The sequence below is a fragment of the Photinus pyralis genome, unplaced genomic scaffold (genome assembly GCF_008802855.1).
Source record: "Photinus pyralis isolate 1611_PpyrPB1 unplaced genomic scaffold, Ppyr1.3 Ppyr1.4_LG2, whole genome shotgun sequence".
In the NCBI taxonomy this organism is placed as follows: domain Eukaryota; kingdom Metazoa; phylum Arthropoda; class Insecta; order Coleoptera; family Lampyridae; genus Photinus; species Photinus pyralis.
The window spans coordinates 50,343,190-50,366,873 of NW_022170403.1; the positions used below are offsets into that span (position 1 = coordinate 50,343,190).

Below are 23,684 nucleotides of genomic sequence, written 5' to 3' on the forward strand. Positions count from 1 at the left end.
GTTGGAAGTAACAGATGTGTTCAGCGTTCTGCAATCTATATTGGAAGTTTATTACAATCTCCGTACCCATATAATAAAACGTCATCCCTTTACTACATTAACACGCAAGAACGTAATAGTAGTGAAACCTTTTGTAGCAAATTATAAAAAGTCAAAAGATCATCGTAGACACAAAGAACAATAAAAATAAATTTTTATTGTTTCATTTATCTTTTCCCCCTCAATGTGTAGTTCCGAAGGAGAATGTTATTTAAGTTAAGTTCTTGATTTCCTTATGTTTGCTATCCACATAAAGCTTATTGCTGAATTATGTGGCGTGTTAAAAATATAAAGTAACGTAAATAACTGTACTATGTTCTCCATCGGTAATAATAAATTCGACTAAATTGTACAAATTGCACAGCTATTAGCGTTGAAAGAGCAGTTAGGAGGGATGAAGTCATATTTTCTCTCTAAACATATCTGTATATTATCCAAAACATTTCCGTTTCTTCTCCTTTATTCTGCTTCAAAGCGTAGATATTTTAAATAAAATGTGTGAAAATGGTTGAATTTTTCCCAAATTTAAATACCTACAGGGATGCATAATGTAATTTATGGTGGTCCTTAATAATATTAATAATATTGAAAAAGTAAAATGTCCACGCAACCTCTATTTGAGAAATGTGGCAAGTTGGCTGGCCAAATATGCGCAATTCTGCGCAATGGCCTTAAGAGCTCGTAATAAAGCAGTTTCGTCAGGCCCGTAGCCAGAATGAAGTAGCTGGGGTGGCCGGTATTTTTCCAGGTGGGGCTTAAGATGGGCTTTTTGATAACCACTTCCCTTGTAATTTTTTCAGTTCGGAGTAGTTGTTGGTGCGAAGGTTGTAAGGATTTTGTTGAGAATATGACAAAACATTCATAGTGGCAACACTGTTTTATGTATTATATATATATATATATATATATATATATCTGTGGTAGTAGTACTTGTCCGTTGTCCGTGTAAATGTCGACACGTCAATTCTTGTTCTTGATACGTTGTTTTATTATTACGTTTATTTTCTTACGATTATAACATTATTTATAAATTAATAATGTTTATAATAAATGCTACAAGAGATTTGTTCTTTGTTTCAATGTTTAAGTGCAATAAAAATGTAATTCAGTTTCAATGAGCTTTTTGGACTTAGCGTTGCTGTTGTAAGTTCCAGAGAGGAATTGTAAAAAGGTTTTAGATCTCAAAGAGAGACCTACATGCTAGAGTTGCATAAACATTCGAAACATATTGGAGTACTTATACAATGTTGAGTTAGCATTTTTCCAAATTTTGAGTATACAAATTATTGACGATTAATTAGATTTCGGCGAGAATGAAATCGATTGAATTCTGTCCTATTTGTAACCCACTTTTACCTGCGCTAGCTGGCAAGTAAGAGTACGAAACGGTAGGTTCCCAAACGTACTACATCATAAGAAGGCGAAGAAAACTGACAGAAGAACTTCACCCCAATAGAGCAACTAACCCGAAGTGAGCCTACAATTACATAGTTTTATTGTTAATTTCGTTCAACATGACATACCTACTTCTCGTGTCCAAACCTATTATCCATAGTAAATATCAACTAAAACTGCCTTAAGATGTTTTCAACTTTTTTTTAAGAAAGTCCAATTACAACGAGATGCGATCTGCATTTGCTAGTAGTTCGTAGAGTTAGGACCTTATTTGCAATTATAGAAGGACAGTATGTTTGTACACATGTCTTCCCTCTATATTTGTTAGGTAAATTATTTCAGTCGCCCTTCGAAAATTAATTGCAGCGCTCTTTCATGTAAAACCAGACACAATATTGACTTGTATATAAAAACACTGGGCTATTTAAAAACAGGAAACAGCAATTAATATTAGTGGGTAATGCAGGTATCAAACATTACATGGCAATATAACAATCTAACTGTAAATGAAACGAAAGCAGCCATTTCGTGCTTTTATAAATGAAGCACTAAATATCAAGGTTGTTAGTTGCGCAATTTCTCTTGTTAATTACCTTTCAAATCAATTAAACGTTACGTTTTAATATCACCAAAACATTATTACGTGGAAAATGTGACATTAGGGGCAAGATTAATCGCCCTTGAAGCTACAAGCATAGGCATCCAACATTTAATTATTATACATACATAATAAATATGCATTAGTCCTGCTATCTATAATGGTTCATATGAACGTTCACAAATCATGCGACTTCATGAGTGGGAATTGAAATTTGACCAAGAATTAGATCGTAGTTATTACAATGGAGTTACAGTTTGATATACGTACAAACTGATTCTTTTGGCACATATTTCAAAAATGAAATGTGCTGAGCGTTTTTCCGTCCGTTCGCCCGTTCGTCCGTGTGAGAGGCGAGATCTCCGCTCTGGATCGTTGATGTCTCGTTTCATCGGGATGATGCCCAAATTTGGTCAAAATTCGATTCATCAATAATTTCGTCGCCGAAAGTGGAAAATGCATTGCGTTGATTCACAATAACTAACGTCTATCTGTCTGCTTGAGTAATTTCGTTGGGTAAAAGGAGCTACCGCAGTTGGCAGGGACAAGATACTAATATACTTGTGAAAAATGGGCTATCGCGAGGCCTACGATACTTACGAGGCAGGAGCTCGCTACTATTTATTTTTTTTTACTCCGGATCTGTTTAACATAGACCCCCGAAATTTCAATGAGAGCTTGTTGATTTAGAACATACAATTGAATAATTTTTCATAATACAGGAAGTAATAAATTTTAAGGTATTTTGGAGATAAAATAATGGTAGTAAATATGTGTTCTTCTATTTTTACACCAATCATATTTCTTTTTCTAGGAACGTTACCATTATATTTCTTTCTGTGTCTTAAAGTAGAATGATATGATCCTCCAATTATGCGTACGAGTATAATAATGACTTTTCTGATATTAGTGTAGTTTTAAAAGGCCCTACAAAATCGAGCAATAATTTTCCGTGCAGAGTAAAATTCACCACGCGAGAAACTTTTTTGTTATTGCTAGAATCACACATATAGAATGAATTGTGGCGAAAGATTACAAATGTGTTTTTCAGAAGCAAAACGGTCTTTTGCTTCCTTTTTTTAGAAGTTTTACTGAATAGTTCGACTTCAGGAATACAAGAACGCGCAAAGGAAATTATTATTTTTCAAAGGCGGGGGTAACTATGACCCCCTTTGTAACACCGGGCGGTAACGTAAGATAATTGAACCAGAGAACTAACGTGAAAGTCCTCCTATTGTAGGGGTGCACACGATTAGGTTGGCAGATGTGAAAGTATTAATTTACAGGTCACAGGACTACATTCCGATATATCATTAATTTTGGTGCAGGGTGTAAGTGTATTAATTTTATTATAATTAACTTTCGTCTTCATTAATATTGTAACGGAAACGGAATTTTCTAGGCGCGCGATAGTGGGAATGTTTGCGACGTATCTGGTAATTACGCGAGTGTTCTGGACTTACATTGCTTGCGTGTATAAATGGTTGCGGACCGAACATCGAGTCAGTTTTACTACCGAACGAGATCGAGTACGGACGAAACATTGAGCGCGAAAATCTGATATAAATTGCGAAGTGTGATATAAATAGTCGATATAAATTGTACAGTTTTTATAGTGTTTTAGTTTTGTTTAAGAAATATTGATATAAATCGAACCCGAATTTATAAATCACGTTACAATATATTTTAAATAATCCGAATGAAGCAGATGATTCCAATCCGCGAGTACACAACACTTCAGGCGGGTACTAAGCAATAATCTCACTTTTTTTATTAGTGGAAATTACATATTGTCAGAAAATTAAATTTCAATTATGTATCACCCACTCACATGCAGTAGAAGTCCATCGAAGCGAGTCAATGCATGATTTGCTTCTCGAGAGTCACGTCAAACTCTGATGATGTGAGTTGAGAGGTATCGGGTTTTGGTAACCGCTCAAAGGAGTGTACTGATGTGCGTGTGCGCTTACTGTGGACAGTATTTTGGTGGATTTCTTGCATCTTACACTAATTTTTAATCGTTAATTGCAATTGTTTACAAATGGGGTGGCGTAGTGATAAATTTCTTTAATTAATTGATTTGTATGAACAATTTTTGGAGATAGTGATACTGCTTAAAGGTAACGCTTGGGATACGGTTGCCCGTAATACTCAAAATCTTCGGGATAATTTTTAAACTGCTCAGGATGTAATTCATAAAACAATTGATGCTCTGTATTTTGGTTTCTATATACACCTAAGCATATTTTGTTCCCAAAAACGTTTTGGTTGGTTTACTTTTATCATCAATAAACTACATAATCCGCAATAATTACCTACTTCATTTCCTACGAATGGCTGGAATACTGAAATGAAAAGTAAACGTGGTTAAATTGTTGGATAAAAAATTGACACATCTGAAGAATGTTCTGTAAACTGATTTATTAACGGGTGTTAAGTTGGAACACCGCGTATATGATTCTCGTGCTTATACTTTCTTTATAATAATTAAGAGCTGTTATTGTTCTATGTTCGTGGTGAAGTAGAGCTATTGTGTCGGGTACCTATATAATCCCTCGTACTATTCGAGGAACTCCAAAGAGAATTATGCAATTGTTATTTTATGCTCATTACGATATTCTTAGAAGCTCCGAAGAACGGAATAAATGATTTTAAGTAGTAGTAGCGTTTGATAATTAAAGGACTTAACATTACCCTTTGTTTCTCAAATACCTAGCATTCGAACGGATCTTTTTGAAGTACAACCGTTGAGTGATATTTGGTACACAATTTCACATTACATCTAAACGGACAATTGATTTATTTACGAATTATGGTACAGTAACCTTACAAAATTGAAAAGCTTTACGGATATAAACTAAAAGTATTCAGAATAGTAGTGTCTTCATTACTTTCTTAGAAATATAGTTCTTTCGTAGTTCTTACATGTAAAATGTACTTCTTAGGGCGGTAGAGTAAATTGTGGCAGAATAAGACAATAACTAAGTTTTATTTTACAACAGCGTATGCGGTTTCTACTCATTTGTTACTTTTCACAAAAAAACCTAGCTTTGTTATGAAAGTGTTGGTGGTTTATGCGGTAATCAAATTTATAACTCTGTTGTAATAAACATTTTTACTGTGTATTATAACACCTTTGGCGTCATTTACAGAGTGGAGAAATACATACCATATCTCATTCTCTAAATACCCCGCTACGAGAAACTTACATAATTCTAATTACTCCATCGTATATGAACTGTACGTTCCTGTATATATTGTACCGTAAATTTAATTACGTTGTTTTATTTATTTATAATTAACAATAAACTTGCAACAATCTTAAAATTGGTTAATTTATATCAGAAAGTATTATTTTTCACTTACAATTTATAACATACGTGCATCGAAGTTGAAACTTACCACCACCACAATTCTGTTTGCTTATATAGAAAACAACATTCTTTCGAGAATGTTCTCGAGTACTCAAGAATGCTTCAGAATATTGTAGAACAAACACTTCATCTTTCTCAGAAAGAGTGCATCATATCCGCCTTCGTTCTTTGTTGATGAATTATACTTCACGGCGCCTCAATGTCTATCGGGATTTCTGGAATATTCCTACAATATTTATTGGGGACGAAATATCCATTTGCAAGAAACTACGACTGCACACGGTTAATATCTGGATTTAGTTAAAATTTTGATGTTGCAAGACAGGGGTATTTTTCAAATTATTCAGAAACCACATTTAAATAATCGGGGTTTTTAGTTTGTTAGTTTGATAAAGAATGGCATTTTTTAAATTGAATAAAATGGCCGATTACAGATACAGAAACCTTCTCTTGGGGCATACTGCAACGTATTCCACAGTGCTGGAAATTGACCTATAGCGTGTAAAACTTTCATTTCGTACACAATACGATTTAATTTTCTTAGGAAATAAATAAAATAAGAATAAATAAGCGTGTATGCTTTGCATTAGGGTAACCCATTAGGTATACATTACAGAACGACAATAAGTGGGTGGATACAGTTTAATTCTATTAGCACAATTCTGGACAAGCGTCATTAATTTATGTTTGCGTTTTGCCTGAATATCGAAAGATGTTTGTACGAAAGCTTACTATTAAGATTGAACACCGTTTTTTCCCTATTCGTAATGGGGTTCTAATGTTCGCAAACAGAAATTAAGATGGGAATTCTATTTCACGTCCTTCATTACAGAGAAACGCCGCTTTAGCAAAAAAATGATGGTATCGATAATTTCTCTACACAATCCCAATTTGGTTTAGTTAAAAAATAGCTGCAATATCAGAAAAATTTAAATGGCATTAGGAAATCTACATTTTAAAAGTTAAAATAACATAAATATCTAAAAAAATATACCTATATAACAAGTACTTAGACCATATCCTCATCTTTCATCCTCCTACACTCTTTATCTCTTTTGTGAAATGAAACCAGTTCAAACTTCTAAAAGGAATTAGAATTTGAAACCTTTTTATGCGAATGTGATTTTTCACCCCATTAGACGGCCACTAAGAGAACGCCAAGCCTAGATGTAAATCGTAATGGTACCCTAAAGATCAGTTTGGCTATTTTGGAAATGATTAGAATTGGAAACAAATTATTTTAATTCTCAAGGGCGGATTTGACCCCATCAGACAAGCTCTAAATTATTTCGAATTATTTGGTGGTATTAGACACCAACTATAACCTTATCAAAGGAATTAACATCATGGAATATTGATTTATGCTTGTAATAAATAACTTTTTTAGACCTTAAAACTGGATTTCACCCCTTTAAACAAATACTATACAATGCTATATGAACCAGGGGGGGAGGGGTATGCCCCTTAGGTTGAAAAATGCCGACAATAAGGGTATGCTTTCCTGGGTTGCTAAAGAATGCCCATAAGTAGCGTAATTTTCGTTTAAAGTTATAGGAATGTTAAGCGGCACAACCTGTCTTTAACATTATTCAAAGTGATCAGGAAATATGATAGAATTTTGTTACAACTAGGCACATGATTGTAGAGTTTTATGCAATTTTAAGTTAAGAAACATGTGGGTAAAGGAAGTATTGCATCTATACGAGAATTATTTAACAGATGTTTGAAAATGGGACTTTATCAAAGTAAAATGCAATTGATTTAGATAAGCGATGACGCATGTGTGAAGTGTTTAGATAAGGGAATGCGTGGTGAGCAAGTGCTCGCATTTCGTCGGCCGTTACCGGAGATAAAAAATGGAATGGAGATGGTCAGGACTTAAAACGCTTTACGCGCCGATGTTAAGACGATTGTGAATTTACGGCGTTTTATAGTTTTTGATACGTAGGTAATTTCAGTAGAATTTTCCATTCAGGTGTGGGTGGCTTTAATGTAAGATGAATATATAGGATGTTTGCATAGTTTAGGGTATCTGGGAGGTTTTCTTTTCCCTGGAAGATGGTGTCGGTGTAAAATTATAATTAAATTAAAATTCTCCGATGTTATCGTGGAGGTTGGAAACTAGGTTGAAAACTATTATAATGTAAAATTGTTAAATGACGCCGGAAATTACGACGCAGACGTTGGGACGCGGAGAGTTTGAGTTATTAAGTTGTTTGCAGTTGCAGCTGATGTAACTGCTGTAAGTGGCAGAGCCGGTTCTGGTCCAGAAAATACCTGTTTTGAGGCCAGTGGGGCTATATCATCGGCTTTCTCACTACCTTCCATTCCACCATGCCCTTTGAGCCATGCGAGCTAAAGAGTGTTACTGCTTGCTACTTGCTCTAGTGCATGGTGACATTCGGAATCCAACCTGATAGTTCTGTTCTTTATGTTATGCATAAGAACTTTTCTTGCATTGAGATTTAATCCTACCAACTTTGATTGGAATACGGCGCAGCCGGTTGGTCTATTGCCCGAGGGTCCAGGGATATTGTATCCTAAATAATACATGTGGGCGCGGCGTAACCCTCTCGAATAGGTAAGAGCTCCATCTTAACACTTCTGAATGGCATCTATAACGACACCTTCTATCCCAATCGGAGTGTCAAATTAATTTTGTACGTCTAAAGGTCATCTTTCGCCCCCTTTGGAAGGTTACTTACGCTTCCTTTGGAAGGTTGCTAAATGAATGCCGATTTTTTTGTCTAATAGTTATTGGAGATCAGTCCCAAACTTTTACGAGAGCATGCCTAGATAAAATTTGAAACCTCTTTACTGTGATATTTCTTTTGCATTGTTTTATTTTGAAGGTGTTTATTTCAAAAGTTGAATGAGCTTTGAATGGGTACCGTGTGGCTACTGCAGAAGTTAATTTTTATTGTGGCATTTCTACCAAAATAACCCCCGCCACTGGATCTGCGGATATTTTCGGCTACCTAAACATTCCACGCAGGTTCTTAAAAATAAAGATAACCATAAAAGGCGTATTCCTTACCTCCTAATAAAGCACTTGAAACATCTAAATGACGCAGGTCGCAGAGAATGGAAGAATTTGTTTCGAAGATTTAATCGAAAATTTGCTACAACTGCACGCTGCGTAAATACGCAAAAACTAACTTTTCCTCCTAAAATCTAAAGAAACATTAAGAATACTCGATATCACGATGGAAAACAAACGCGAATAACACATTTTTCCGTCATTTTGTTATTTGTTGCCTTCGTGAATGGTTAGAGTGTACATAAATTTTTCTATAATAAGTTTGACTTGCTGCATATCCTTTATAGTAAATGAAACACATTCTTCTAACGTAGAATTCTGCCACTTCGCACACTTCGCTGTTTTTACGATTTTTCTATTTTGCTTGGATTGCACCATGACCTCGTACTTAAATTGTTCTGCGAGATTTTGCGGCCCTATCAGTTCCACAATTATTTCCACTTGGTGCTCGTAGTAAAAGAATGTACACTTAAACATGTTATCGTATTCCATCATGATCCATGTTTCGTCATTAGTGGACGAAGTACGCGTTGTCGTATTGTTTTGGTCAATTTTGTGGTAGTTTCTCAAATGTTGTTTCAGAGTAAGCAGAGTGTTGCATTGACCGCATTTATCGTCAATCGGGCACTGGAAGGAGTTGAATTCACAGTTCTTAGAGTGTAAGTAAAGTTCGCTGTGCACTAAATACTCCGAGCAGCCTTTGGAGAAGTTTTCGCAATGGTATCTTGGCACTAGATTAATCGGACTGGTGCAGAGTATGCAATTTGCGCCTTTGCAGCCGCTACAAACGTCGTGGCCATATGTACAATAATAAACTTCCTTCTTAACTACTTCGTAGCATTTGACACATTTTGGAAGATCACGAAATGATTTCATTTTACTAAATTCTCCTTCACTGTTAAATGTTCCGGTGTCCACAGAGCATATTGTGACATTACAGTACACACTCCGGAAAGTAGTCGATGAAATTGCCCCATCTACACAAATTTTTATAGGATTCCTTATGTAATGATTAAATTTGGCAGTTGTTAGAAGTAAAGCTGATCCTTTACTTTCGTTACCAAAAATACACGTATTATATTTAATTATCGCCGGATAGTTACTTAGGCCGTTCTCCTTTAAAATATAAGTACTTTCAACGGCAACGTTCTGAGAGGTATCCAGAATTGTAAAATTTATTGGAGAGTTTAATTTTGACTCAGAAGGCGCAAGATCTCTACCACTCGCAGAGCCCACTGGCTCATAAAGTAAGACTTCTTCGTAAATCTCCTCCGTGATTTCTGCCAACTTTGAAGCATCAAAACGAAATAAGCATTCAGTTTCATGAGAAATACCTTGGTTAAAAGCAAACTGACATTCGCAACCGTAAACATGATAACGGCAAGGAAAAAGCAGCATCTCGGCAACAGTTTCATAAGCCACTTGTCGGACGCAAGCTTTCCTTTCCTCTAATGGCAGTATTTTATAACACTTTCCACATATTTGGCACTTTTCTGGCGTAATCATAACTGGAGCAACGTCTAAATATCCCTCGCAACGCGTGCATTTTAATTGTTCTAACACGTCCGATTTTAGTTTCAACATTATCGTTCAGATATAAAATGTTATGACTAGCACAAACGCACGTACCTACCTAAATCAACGTTATCGTTATCATTCTTTATCTCTCTGTTTACACAGAAAGTTTCTGGTAATACTTGCTTTATTAATTGCCAACTATAAATAGTCGTCGTTTTTACAGATAGTATTGATGTCATGATAACGTATCTACACAGTGACGTATCATAGCGGATTTCTGAGAAAAGTGGAATTACTACTGTAGAAATTGAAGTTATATGTTCATCAAACTTTGCACTAGTCACGTCGTTTAATGTAAAATTTTTAGGTTACATTTACCAGTCGGATACAAGCATCAAATTTTGCATGAAGCTTCCCACGACCCTAACAAACAATTTCCGAAGGGTTACCACTTCGATGGGCCAGTGGGAACCCTTTTTACAAGGGTTCGAACCTCTGAAAATTTACTTTTTTCCATTTTTCTCAAGAATTTGAATTTTTACAAATTTTTTCTGAACCGTGAAAAGACCTTTAAAATGGTACCATACATGTACCCACAAGTATAACTGTCACTTCCGCGAGCGAGCCGTTTTAGCGCAGATTAACTGCAAATTCCCAATTAGAAATAAACTGCACCAATATAGACAACGATCGAAAAGGTCACTTCTGTTTGACGAGTATTGAACAAAATTTAATCAGTGTCCCTTGACCATTATCTACCAATTACTGAAAACAAAATTGGAAAATTCCAAATGAACTCGATTTTTATCGCTCGCTAATAATTGAAGTTAGCCGGACGCATAATTTCGCACGGCTTAACTTAATAATAACTCATGTATAGTTGGCGCACATTTTCTCTAAGACTACATTTAGATTTTAGACGAAACAAAGTAATGAACATAAGCGCAACACATAATTTCGCCAGCGTTAATTTTAATTAAGTCATGTCCTTAAATTACAACCTGAGTGGCTGATGGAGCATACATTCGGCTTGAAGAAACTAAACGACACGCAAGTTTTGTAAATTACAAAAGCTACGGGCAAAATATTATGTATTGAATTCAATGAATCAATTAGAAATGAAAAGAAATTACCTTGCGCTAGGTACTGTGAAATTTAAACTTCACTAACAATTACCTAACCATATTGCACAGTTTTACTAACTTAACTCTACGATCGAGTTTCCATAATTGTTTCTCAAGAATTTTTTACGTTTTCTTTAAAACACATCAATCAATTACACCTTACTCAGGTCGGCCGTTTAAAGACTACGAGACCTTTATTCTTGCGTTTTATCGAAACCTGTATGGTTTTAAGCATAATAAACAAATATAAACTGTGCACAACTCTTGTGCAGATAAAGCGCATTTTCAGCACCCTGATGAAATTTGCGCGTTGAGCGGGGTAAAGGATTTTAAATGAAGACCCCGTGCTTAATGCGTGTTATTTACACAATACAATTGCTATGACTAAATTGAGCATCCTCGCACAAAATTTGCTATTGAATAATGAATAATTAATTATTAATGTATATATATTAAAGCCAACTAATTTTGAAATCATTGAATCTATTCACCTTTATACATTATTGACGTCATCTCTTTTAACCACACTTTGATCCATATCATTGTTCCATTTTCCTTCTGTGAGTACGCTCCTGAGACACACTGTTATCGAGATATTCGCACTGACGTATCCAAAATAGATATGGTTCATTCAGACGTTCTATTATTTTCCCTTGTGAGTGCCGTCCTTCAACACTCCTTTCTCGAGGTTTCATTTTGATATCACCAATGGGTATGTCTTGTCCAAAAGTTCCCTTTTCCTTCGTGAGTACCCTCCTCTGACAACTCCATTCTTAAGATATTCATGTTGATCAACCCAATAGATATGTTACAAGTTACAACTAAACGTTCTCATCGCTGTATTTTTTGGCACACCGTTTTCGATATATTCGTAATGTTAAAGTGTTGAACGATTGACAATTCACGATGAAGTATGTAAGTCTTGCTTCGTATATCACATTTGTTTTATAACGATATTTAGCGGAAACTCAGTATTTTGTCATCTATTATAGCCGATGATTAAACATTCCATATTCATTATATGGTAAGCCCCAAATTTTCAGTGGCTTACGCTACGCTTTCCCACATATTTACAAATGATTATACTTTGTTCATTCATAAACTAAGTTTAGATTAAAGTATAAAGCAACAATGTTGATTAAATTGTTGAAAAGGGAAAGTTTTGGTTTCGACAAAGTTTTAGATCTGAAACGCGAGGATTAATTGTTCCTTCTACTTCCGACTCCAGACGAAAACAATATCAGGCTTGTTTCGTCTTATTTACACATACCGCATTTCCCGTCTTTAATCTTCTATACTTTGAACGTAGTTACGGTTTTATCTAATACCACGACGCGGTTTTCAAACAATAATTAAATCACAACATTGCTCAGTACTCTCGTAAATTTGATTTAATTTAACGCAATTAAGGCTGTATACAAGCAGTATTACACATACATACTTCTTTATCTTATCATCCCACTTATTAAGTTAAAGGGGTTAAGGTAAGTGTAATTTTCATCTAGCCACGAAAAGTGACTATTTCAGTAACCTATAATAAGTTTAATAAATTGCTGGCTAGACTGTGACGCGTTTTGAAACCACCATTTCCTTCTATAAATCTCATTGTAATGCACGTTCAATAAAATTAATCCGATTTTCCTTTTTTAATAACACTGCTTCCTGCTAATATTGGAAGCGTTATCGCGAGCAGCATCTGTGTGTCATGAATATATTATGATTTGCATCCAAGCGTGATTACAGTTGCTACATGTAAGCTAGTTCTACTTGCTTATATTGTATTCATTTGGCACGTTTTATTTCGAAAACTTCCTTAATTTACTTTAACTCCTCGTGCAGCTTTTGATGACAACTAATAATATTATTACCTAAATGTAATGTTAGTACCAATTAACGATGCCGAAATGTGGTTCGCCGCTAATGACTTAACGTTGAATCGTAATAAAACTCAGACCTCTATTTTTGCACTTAGACCGTTTACGACCACTGGTAAATTTAGTCATAATAGCATATTCCTAGGTATGCGTATGGACTGCAAACTACGCTGGAATGAGCATGTGAATTATGTCTCGACTAAGTTAGCAGGCAACATCTTTGCGCTACGTAACTTAGCGAACTATGTATCCCCTAATGTGCTAAGGATTGCGTACTTCGCCCTTTGTCAGTCGCATATGGCATACGGCATTGTTATTTGGGGCCATGCTCCTACTGCCAAAAGTGTGTTTTCGCTGCAGAGGAGAGCTATCCGTATTATAGCAAGAATACCTTATAGAGCGAATTGTAAGCCTATGTTTATAGAATTTGGTATAATGACATTTTGTGTGATTGACAGCAAATTAGACTTCAAATATCACTGCGATAATTTGTCAAAAAAATTGAACACGTCGATATTTTTACTTACTCGGTTGCGCAACTGCACATCTTTAAATACCATTAAAGCAGCATATTTTGGTTTTGTGCATAGTTCTCTCTCATATGCCATCCTCGCTTGGGGACACAGTTCTCATTGGCAATGCTTGTTCAAACTACAACGTAGAGCTGTTCGTGTTCTGGCATCTTTAGGTTATAGAGACGATTGTCGTCAAGCATTTATCGATCTCAGAATCTTAACACTTCCTTGTATTTATATTCTTGAAGCCCTGTGCTATGCTAAACGAAATATATCTCTTTACACACAACAAATTGACGTACATACTCATCACACAAGAAAAAAAAACAATATCCGTACTGATCTATGCAGACTCAAAATCACAAGAAGGAGTACAGTACCAATGCAAACATTTATACAACTGCCTTCCCTTAGATATAAGGATTTTAGACTACCCCATATTTAAGAGACGCATAAAAAATTTTCTTCTATGTAACGCATTTTATTCTTTTAACGAGTTTGTGGCTAGTGGTAGATTATGTAATTAGTTAGCGTTTTTATTGCGATTTTACTGTTTTTACCTGTCTGTTTTTAGTTTGTTTGTTATATTGTTTGTTATATACTATTATTTTTAATGTTTAATGTAATTTCCCGTTTCTTTTGACGAGTGTAAGTGTAATTCACCTTCTCACAATTAAATATTATTATTATGGTCGGTGTTTCTTGTGAGAACTCAGGTCTAGCCTGGTTAACTAATCGCACGGATTAAAATCAAGTAACGATTAGTGTCTGTGTCTGGTGAAGTTATGTAGGGTTCTAAAGAAAAATAAAAAATAAAAATAAAATAAATATTCACACACTCACATTGGAAATCTAGAGATAGTATGTAATTCATACTTACCAACATAGCTATTAATGGCCCCAATAGTCAACGCTATCAGGAAAGAAAAACAAAACAAAACAAAAATATCATTATAATAATTCCTGTAATTTTATTAAATAGAGTTTATTGTGTAAGTGTTTCTTTGGCTTTGCGTTTGGGTTGAATACGAGTGGGTTGTGAAACGTGGTGTGTTTATGTGAAGAAGGAGTTTTGTGTTTTTTAATTGTATTTATGGTGTTTCTTTGTTCCTGAGGTCGTATTTGTGAGGTTGTTTGGGTTTTTGGTGGAGATATTGCAGTATTTTGTGAGCCTGTGGTGCTGTTAAGGTTTTTGCGCTTCGGTTGTATACGAGTGGGTTGTGACAATGTGGTGTGTTTCTGTGAAGAAGGAGTTATGTGTTTTTTAAGTGTGCTAGGGCGTGTAACTTTATTGGGTGGACCTGTCTTTGTATTGCATGTTGCGTTACTTGTATTTATGGTGTTTCTTTGTTCTTGACGTTGTATTTGTGTGGTTGCTTGGATTTTTGGTGGAGATATTACAGTATGTTGTGAGCGTGTAGTTCTGTTAAGGTTTTCGCGTTTCGGTTGAATACGAGTGGGTTGTGATAACGTGGTGTGTTTATGTGAAGAAGGAGTTTTGTGTTTTTTAACTGTGCTAGGACGTGTAACTTTATTGGGTGGACCTGTCTTTGTAGTGCAAGTTGCGTTACTTGTATTTGTGGTGTTTCTTTGTTCTTGAGGTTGTATTTGTGTGGTTGCTTGGGTTTTTGGTGGAGATATTGCAGTATTTTGTAAGCTAGTAGTGCTGTCAAGGTTTTTGCGTTTGGGTTGTATACGAGTGGGTTGTTTCTGAGAAGAAGGAGTATTGCGTTTTTTAACTGTGCTAGGACGTGTAACTTTATTGGGTGGACCTGTCTTTGTAGTGCATGTTGCGTTACTTGTATTTATGGTGTTTCTTTGTTCTTGAGGTTGTATTTGTGTGGTTGCTTGGGTTTTTGGTGGAGATATTATTATTATTATTATTATTATTATTATTATTATTAGCTTTATGTAGGTCAGTCTCTAAAATGCAAACAGACCCAACGAAAACTTTTGACCTGTTCGTTGCAGATTAAATATTTTTAAAATATACCGGTATCCACCGTATTTCAAAATTACATGTTTAAACAAATTCAATGCTCAAATCTAGTAATTACATATCTACTTATGAAATTTTTAGACCAACCAAAAACGAAATAAAATATCCAAATCTCTAGAAAATTAATTCGAAGGTTTGCTGAATGCGATCTGGCAGAAGTGAACAAACTTAAAATAAATAAAATTCCAATTTCATCTACAATATTTCGTACTATCGTTAATAGTAACTGTTTACCTTGTCACAAACTCCTAAAAAGTCTTAAAAAGATTTCTTTAGGCTGAAGGTGAAGGTGCAAATAAATCCCATCGCGAACATAACATAAAGGCCACTTTTTGGCTTATAATTACCCATTACAATTTCCTCTAAATTGATTTATTACACTTAATGCTTCTGTAGTGACAATTAGAGGGCTCAAGAATAAATAAAAATGAAAAAAGAGGGCAAGTAACTTTAGCGCATTTTCGTCAACATTTTTATTGCTTGAAGTGCCACAGTTATAACAAAGAGTAGGGTACTCTTTGGTTATAAGCTACCGAATGCAAAAAGAACAAACTAATTATCTTGAAAACTGTAGGAGTAGTTAAGGTCTCGGACGGACGGAGAAAGTGGTCATAATACTCGTAACGCCTTGCAACATGAGTTAGAAAACGCGCTAAAAATATTGCACTATTAGACGTACTTTGAAGTTAGGAAAAAAATCTGTTTCTAACGTAAAATCCTTCCATTTTGCAGGCAGTGCTTACAGTTTCATGGGTCGAAGCACAACTTCCGCCTAGAATAACAGTACCAGGTGCTATTTTAGTTCAACCCAATAGGCCGCAGTTAAGGCCACACAGATTAAATCAAGACAATATACCACTTGCTGTACGTATACGGAAGCCAATCGCCAATGCACTTCCAATATCTATACCCATTCGTGAAGATAATGAAGATGATCAAAGTTTAGACGGAGACGATGATCTCGGCAGGCCCAACATACCTCCGCAACTAGCTACCCTTAAGCAATACTCCGAAGATGAACCGCCGCTCAAACCTATTCAATTTCGACCGGAGCGTCCCATTCCGCTTCCGGCACCTCGACCAAATTTAAGACACTTAGATGATGAGGCGCCAGTACTACGTCAACCAGCGAGACAACTACCGGTACCACCACCACAGGTATGGTTAACGAATATTAACTCAATTTTAACAGTGTTTTTCAGATTCAAGCCTCTCAACAACAAATCAGGCAAAAAGTGCGAGTTGTGGCAAATCCAAGGCCCGTTCAACAACACCATCACGAGGAAGATGACGGACGTCGCAATAAAAATCGTAAACCGCCCGTACAAATCTTACGTAAATATCGTAACGACAACGAGGACGGTAGTATAACTTGGGGATTTGAAAACGAAGATGGCACGTTTAAGGAAGAGACAATTGGGGCGGACTGTATTATACGCGGAAAATACGGATATATCGATCCAGAAGGAACGAGGCGAGAATATTCGTATGAAACGGGAAATAAATGCGATCCTTTAGATGAAGATCTGTCGCTTGAAGATGTACCTCAAAAGGGACCTTTGCTTAAACCCTCAAAGAACGCGTATAGTGGTCAAATTAAAATTTAAGCGAATTATGTACAAATGTTAATATGTTAGGAACTGTCGAGAACTATTATTATTGTTTTAGTTAGCGCCATATTGAAATTATACCATTTCGATAAAGTATTTTTTCCCCGTGGGTTGGGCTAGTGTCTTACTCCGAGAGAGACAGTTTGTTAAAAAAAATCTAAGAATCCTCCCAACTCCCTGATCTGCTGAGGTGCTATTTGCAAGCTCGTCCAGGTTTTGCGATCTCTGTCTGGATACTCACGCCAGCAGAGAGTTTACTCCTAATGAGTGCTAGCAACTAGCTGGTTTTAGTCTCCGGCAAACTGGTTGGCTTCTTGGATTCTCTTAGTGCAGGGGCTGACTCCCATACAGGTTTTCCCTCTTTTCTGAGCTGGCTTCTATCACTCCTCCAGATAGAGTTGCTGGCGCCCCACAGTAGGGTTCCGGCAAAGAATACTCTTTGGTTCCGGTCGGATTTGGGGATGTTTAGTGCCGGCCTTAATGAGGCGGTCAGATTCCGCATTATCGGCTATCCCCTCATGGCTTGGCACCCACACGATTACGCCTAGCAATTTCTACTAATGTTGTGTGCCATTCCACGAGCAGCTTACAGGTCCGGGGAAAAGCTGCTAGAGCTTTGAGACTGTCCGAACAGCCTTTTGGCTACAATGGCCTATGGCAATGGCAAACCCGGCAATATCTATAACCTCTACTTGACATAGGTACTATAGGAGTGGATTCTAAAGCCATTGAGAGATCGTAATTCGGCTCTCTTATGCCTATTTTCCTTCGACTTGGAGCCATCTGTTATCTGTGTACTAGCATAAGGCTCCTTCCTCAAATTGTAGACTTCTTTATCCCGAATCAGCACTTTAAATGGTCTGTCGTGGCGATATTCGGGGTTAAGGTAGTCTGAAATCCTGTACTCAGAAATGTTAATTTTTGTACACTTCAAAGGTCCCCTCCCTGCTTCCTTAATCACCACTAGGTGAAGAGGGAGGAGGCCCAACATGGCCGCTATAGTTGTAGTGGTCGTTGCCCCAGTAAATATTCACACGAAAGGCTAGACATTGCAGCCTGATGTTTAGGTGAGTCTGGACTGCTTTTGCTTCTGCTTTGAACCACCAGGTAGGTCAAGATAGGTCGAATTACAATGCTGTAGCAGAAGGAGAGGCGGGAATTTGGTCTCTATTTCCTCCCGATAAGGCGTCGATAGCTGGTTAAGGCCGTGGTAGCCTTGTTGAACGCCATGTCGATGTGAGGCTGCCACAGTTAACTTCTTGTCCAGCACGATTCCTAAGTATTTGTATTCTCAAGTGTACTCCAGCTCCCGCATGTCCAATCGTAGCTTTCGAAGACTAAGTCTTGTTCTTTTCGTAAAGGGGACTGTTTGTATCTTGCTCCGGGTGCACGTGCAGCCCCCGAGCGGCAGCCCCCGAGCGAGGCACCATTCCTGCACTGTAGCAAAGGCATACTCCATTAGGTTATACAAAGTGGCTTCATGTTTGCCTTTCACCAAAATTGCTAGGTCGTCTAAATATGCTATGCAGACAAAGCCTAGACCGGCTAGGAGGTTTATCAGTCGGTCCATGACTAACCACTAGAGGAGAGGCGACACCTCCTTCCGGACAACCTCTGCTCTCGGCCCCAAGGACTGTTTCCGATCCCAATCTATAGTTTTAATCGCCCCGCTTTCTAACATGGCTTTTATGAAAAACTTTGTGTAAAAGCTCGATATATTTGATTCTTGCTGCTTCATCAATGGAGTCATACGTGGGGCAGTTGAATGCCCCCTCAATGTCCATGAGACAGACTAAGCCCAATTCTTTATCCAGCGTGCTTTTTTCAATCTTAGAGATGAGGTAAGGATAAAGGACGATAGACTGATACGTGCTTAAGCTCTTGGGTTGGTTGCTGGGCCGTTTGCCTGCTTTATGAAAACCACGGCTACACTTTCCTCCAGCCCTTGGGGATATGGCTATTAAGTAGCAGTAGTAGATTCGCCTCTGGATTCAAACATAATTCCTGAACGAATGATCCATAATTCAAAAGAATGAATCACTACAGTCAATTATTAACTCAATCAATCGCAATATTCGTGTCACATTTTAGCTTATCTTGCACATTCTGGCCGTATGCGATGTTTGAGGGTCTCATATGAACCACCACGCACTACGTCCTCAAATCAGGTCCTACATTCTCTAACAGGAATGGAAAGAAGAATGAAGCCCTTTCTGCGACACTCAATTTTCAAGATATTCACACTTAGGTTTCGACAGATGTGTCTCGTTCAGGCGTTCCACTGGCCCTTTATGAGTACCTACTCTCTTCCGACACTTCGTTTCGAGATATTTGTATCGAACCAATAGATATGACCCGTCCAGGTGATTCATTTTGCCTTTGTTAGTAGGTACCCTTGTCCAACACACTGTTTTCGATATATTTACTCAGTTTTGACATCACCAGTGGATATATTTCTTCCACACGTCCTAATTGCCCTTTGTGAGTATCTTTCTTCGACATTTTGCTCTTGAGGTATGAGGAATTATAACCGATCACTATAAGCCGTCGAGCAGGAGGACTGTGGGTGGCACCCCCTTCCCCACTAATCGCTAAGGAATCGCAGAGGGAAATTAGAGTTTGTAAAAACCAATTCTTGAGAGACCTTTCATTTGAATACCATGAAGAGCAAAACATGCTTTAACCCCCTTCTCCCAGTTTCAAAAGTTTTATTGGGTACCACTAGAAGCAGGCGTATGCAAAATCTGATATGTACGTTTCACTTTCAGAAACAGCATCCCCGACAGCCAGAACTAGATCCCCAACGAGTATTCAGCTTATAGATTATTTCCGACATTTTTCCTTCACAAGTTTCCTCTTTTTTTCACAATCAAAATTAGGCTAGCCCAGTTTTTACCGAAACAAAAAATGATTCGCAAACATGATACTAAGATTAGTATCACAGTTCGCCAATATCATCCACCACCATCCCGCATTTGCAATAAGAATTGAAATGGAATTAGCTACCTTAACGTAAACAAGATACGAAGAATCGCATACGATTTTGAGTAGGGGATTTTTTGGCTACTTAGCTCGCACTAGGAAACCAGACTTTTAATCCGGCTCATATTCAATAGCACTAATCCTTGTACTCGTAGAAATCGATTGGCGAAAGTTTAGCATCGCTATCTCTTTTCGTTCTCCAGTTAGACGAGGAATAGACGGACAGAGAAACAGACGAACAATAGCATCACACAAGGGGATTCTTTTTCTTTCAAAAAATTACCCTAAAACTTAAAGATATGGATCGGACATAAACACTCCCCCAATGTAATGAAAAGACGACCAATATACCGACTCGCTACGAGAGAATAACACTTTCAAGGAGAAGTTAACTGACGTAAGTATTTAATTCATTGGGCAATAAACAATTAAAGTTTAAGAAGACTTCCGAATGGGACTACAAATAAACATAGGATGTCTGCTAGTTTCGACCAGGGTACGATACGTATATAAACAAGATACGAAGAATCGCAAACGATTTTCAGTATGGGATCATTTTTGACACTCAGTTCACATTCGGAAACACAACTTTTAACCCGGCTCATATATACAATAGCGCTGTTCCTTGAATTCGTAGAAATCGATTGGAGAAGGTTTGGCACCACTGTCTCTTTTCGTTCTCGAGTTAAACGACTGAACAGACAGACGGACGGACAAAACCATCACATAACAAGGAGTAGAAGAGGGTTAGGAATAAATGCTGTTGCTTATTTCATTTCGTAATTATGTTCGTAATGCATCCCAAGGCATCGTTTTGATACAGATTTTATTTTCGGATTTATCACTGACAATGGAATCATAATTGGAGCTTATTCTAAAGGTATGAAATTACATATAAAAATATACACACAAGCAACTACTCTACAGACAAATACAAAAACTAAGATAAATTGACTAGTTAAAGAATACAATTATGTACAAGAAGAAAAACCGGCATATACTATCTCGACATGGGTATCTCATTTTATTTAAGAACGTAAGTACCTACCTTAAAATCAATTAAGCACAATCGGAAGTATACAATATTTTACTAGACCATGGTAATTAGTTTCTGTAATTTATTATTGTCATTTTTCATTTTTATCAAAATGACAAAAATCCTACGGCGCCCTGCCAGAGCGTACAATTTGCCATATTGTAAAATATAAGGCACTTTTTAACTTAATCGACGTCTATGTTTATGTTTAACCTTTGAATATGTTTAACATAACTTTCTTGAAAGTGAACTGCAGTAACTTTTTGGTCCTTCCACAGTGCTGCCACAGCATCCCTACATTTCCTTAGCCAATAAGTTAGTATGTGGTAGGTAGATACACGCACTATTTATGGCCTTTGCACCGACAAATTTAAGCGGCCAGACCACGTGTAGTGGGACAATATGGTTGTAATATACGTATTTATTCTCCACATCGACGATATCAGTAAACAATTTTCTGACACCCTGTGTAATTTACTTATGCCAAATCCGTGTTGGCTTACTGAAAATTGACAATGACAATCCATAAAAATTTGGAAATGCTAGCAAGTGAAATAATCTGAAATGTGCTTTCTATTCCTATTTTTACGCGTAGGTGGTATAGAAAATCAACATAAACAATTAGGTCGTGTTTCTGAGTAAACCGGAACAGGATAACAGTCAATTTTTTGATAAGAGTTATTTATGCGTACAAACTGAAATTTGGCGTATATAAATGCATAATTATGTTGTATGGCATTGATATCATATGTTGGTCATTAGATTGAGTTTATTTAATTATACGTTCGCTTCAAACATTCAATGGGAGGTTACCCGATTTTTTTATTTAATTGATTATTTCATTGAATGAAATTTGTCACCTACTTTAGATAAAAGTGTGACAAGGATGTTTACTGCAGGATTAACGTGGGTCAATGAAAGGCTCAAAGTTGATTCATAATGTACTTACCCCAAACATTCCACCTGATAATAGTTTGGTAAGGCAAGGTGCCAATCGCAAGCGAATTTTGCTTTTCTGCAATTCTAAACAAAAAGTGTGCCATACTGGACAAAAATTGAAAAAATTTACTGAAAAACGGAATACGTTTTTACTAAAGATGGCACGTTTAATAACAATAAATCCCATGAGGGATGATGCCACTGTGGAATTTTATAACTAATATAAAATACTGCATTAGTTCCGGTTGTGCGAAACTGTTGTCAATAAATCTATAATTTTCTAAGTTGTACTTCAGTTGTGTGATTCACAGCACAGGTAAACCTAATCGCGTTTAATTAATCTACTATGCGGATACTCTTTTGGGTACTTTTCGTGTACAAGACATTCTTCTTCCGCTACGCTGTTGTTTAATTGTAGCGTCTAATGGAAGATTACTTGTTTCCGGTAAAAACAGAACTGTCAGTCCGCCAATTACGCCACAGGCACCTAATAGTGCCATGGGAACAGTCGGATGTAAATATTTCTGAAAGACAATTAGTGCATCATTCATATTTATGAGAAAACGATTGTTTACCAAATCCCATAAAAACGGAACTAATATCAGAGCAATACCGGCACTGACATTATTGGCCCCAACTCCGATATTTCTGATGGTCGTTGGATAAAGCTCAGCAGTGAATATTGGTACAATAACGTTAGTTGAACTAATCGAAAATTTTCCAACCATAGCTAATGTCGTAACTATCCATTGTTTGTTAAAAATGTATGGTACCGGTAGCGTTAACAAACAGGAGACACCCGTTATCAACATCGTTATAGATAACGGCCAACGTCTTCCCATTCGCAACAAAATCGGAACGCTGATCGCAATTGCAGGCGCTTCAACTATTCCAGATATTACCTGAAAAGTGCAAATGAATTAACTTCCCTTACTCCTACTGTATCTGCTTTCATACCGTATTAACATATAAGTCACCACCAATGTTGCCTAAGTTAAGAACAATGCCATAATATAATAAATACAAAGAAAACCATATAATGCATAGCAAAAAGGTGGTTCTTCTCATTCTACCAGTTCTAAATAGATCAAAAACGCTTGCCTTTTCTGTTTGTAAATCTGGTTCGGTAAGTAACTGCTTGTCTAAATTATCAGGTAGTTCTTTTTTGTTGTACTTAGCTGCGCTACGTAAAACTTCCAGCACCGCATGAGTTCGCCCCATTGCTAAAAGCCACAGAGGCGATTCTGGCAGAATCCACCTAAACATACGTCACATTGATCGCAAGTCAATAGCGAGTTTGCGGATGTACATTTTACGTTACAAAACTTGTCGTTATATCTTATAACGTAAAAAAGCTTAAGAATTATACCGTATAACACTATTATACCTTATGTTTATAAATAACGTAAACCAATCAAATTTCAGCAACAATAAATTTATCCGCAAGCGCGTTTCACTAAATTTCCCTTACGTTATATCATAAGAAAAAATGGCCGTCTAACGTAACGGAAAATACGTGTCCGCAAACTCGCTAATAACATACTTACCACAAAGCAACGAATAAAAATCCGGGGAGTGATATGGCAAACTGCAGATGCCTCCAATGGGGAAGCAACCAAGCGATTCCCGAAATCATAATGT

General features: G+C 36.8%; 3 protein-coding genes across 3 annotated transcripts in view; 1 reads left to right on the top strand and 2 right to left on the bottom strand.

Moving 5' to 3' along the window:
- LOC116162943 overlaps positions 1-17,171 on the top strand; it is an 80,244-nt gene extending 63,073 nt beyond the window's left edge. Inside the window, exons 2-3 of the mRNA XM_031476719.1 lie at positions 16,209-16,634; positions 16,679-17,171. Of these exons, the coding sequence (XP_031332579.1) occupies positions 16,209-16,634; positions 16,679-17,083 (831 nt within the window). The 3' untranslated portion in view covers positions 17,084-17,171. The remainder of the gene's footprint in view (positions 1-16,208; positions 16,635-16,678) is intronic.
- Positions 8,000-10,155, bottom strand: LOC116162941. Its single transcript, XM_031476718.1, has 2 exons — positions 8,444-10,155; positions 8,000-8,384 (listed from the first exon to the last, which is right to left on the bottom strand). The coding sequence occupies exon 1, from the start codon at positions 10,028-10,030 to the stop codon at positions 8,654-8,656; it is 1,377 nt and encodes a 458-aa protein (XP_031332578.1). The 5' UTR covers positions 10,031-10,155; the 3' UTR covers positions 8,000-8,384; positions 8,444-8,653.
- Positions 17,172-20,877: 3,706 nt separating the features above from the next.
- Positions 20,878-23,684, bottom strand: LOC116164688 (organic cation transporter protein-like; the record flags this gene model as incomplete). Its single annotated transcript, XM_031478888.1, is given in 4 exon segments — positions 20,878-22,567; positions 22,619-22,945; positions 23,001-23,301; positions 23,591-23,684. Coding segments are annotated over 4 exon segments (902 nt in total), but the record flags the coding sequence as incomplete, so codon positions are not given.

Bases quoted from the DNA above. Each gene is read 5' to 3' on its own strand.
- LOC116162941 (XM_031476718.1), bottom strand. From the start codon at position 10,030: ATGTTGAAACTAAAATCGGACGTGTTAGAACAATTAAAATGCACGCGT.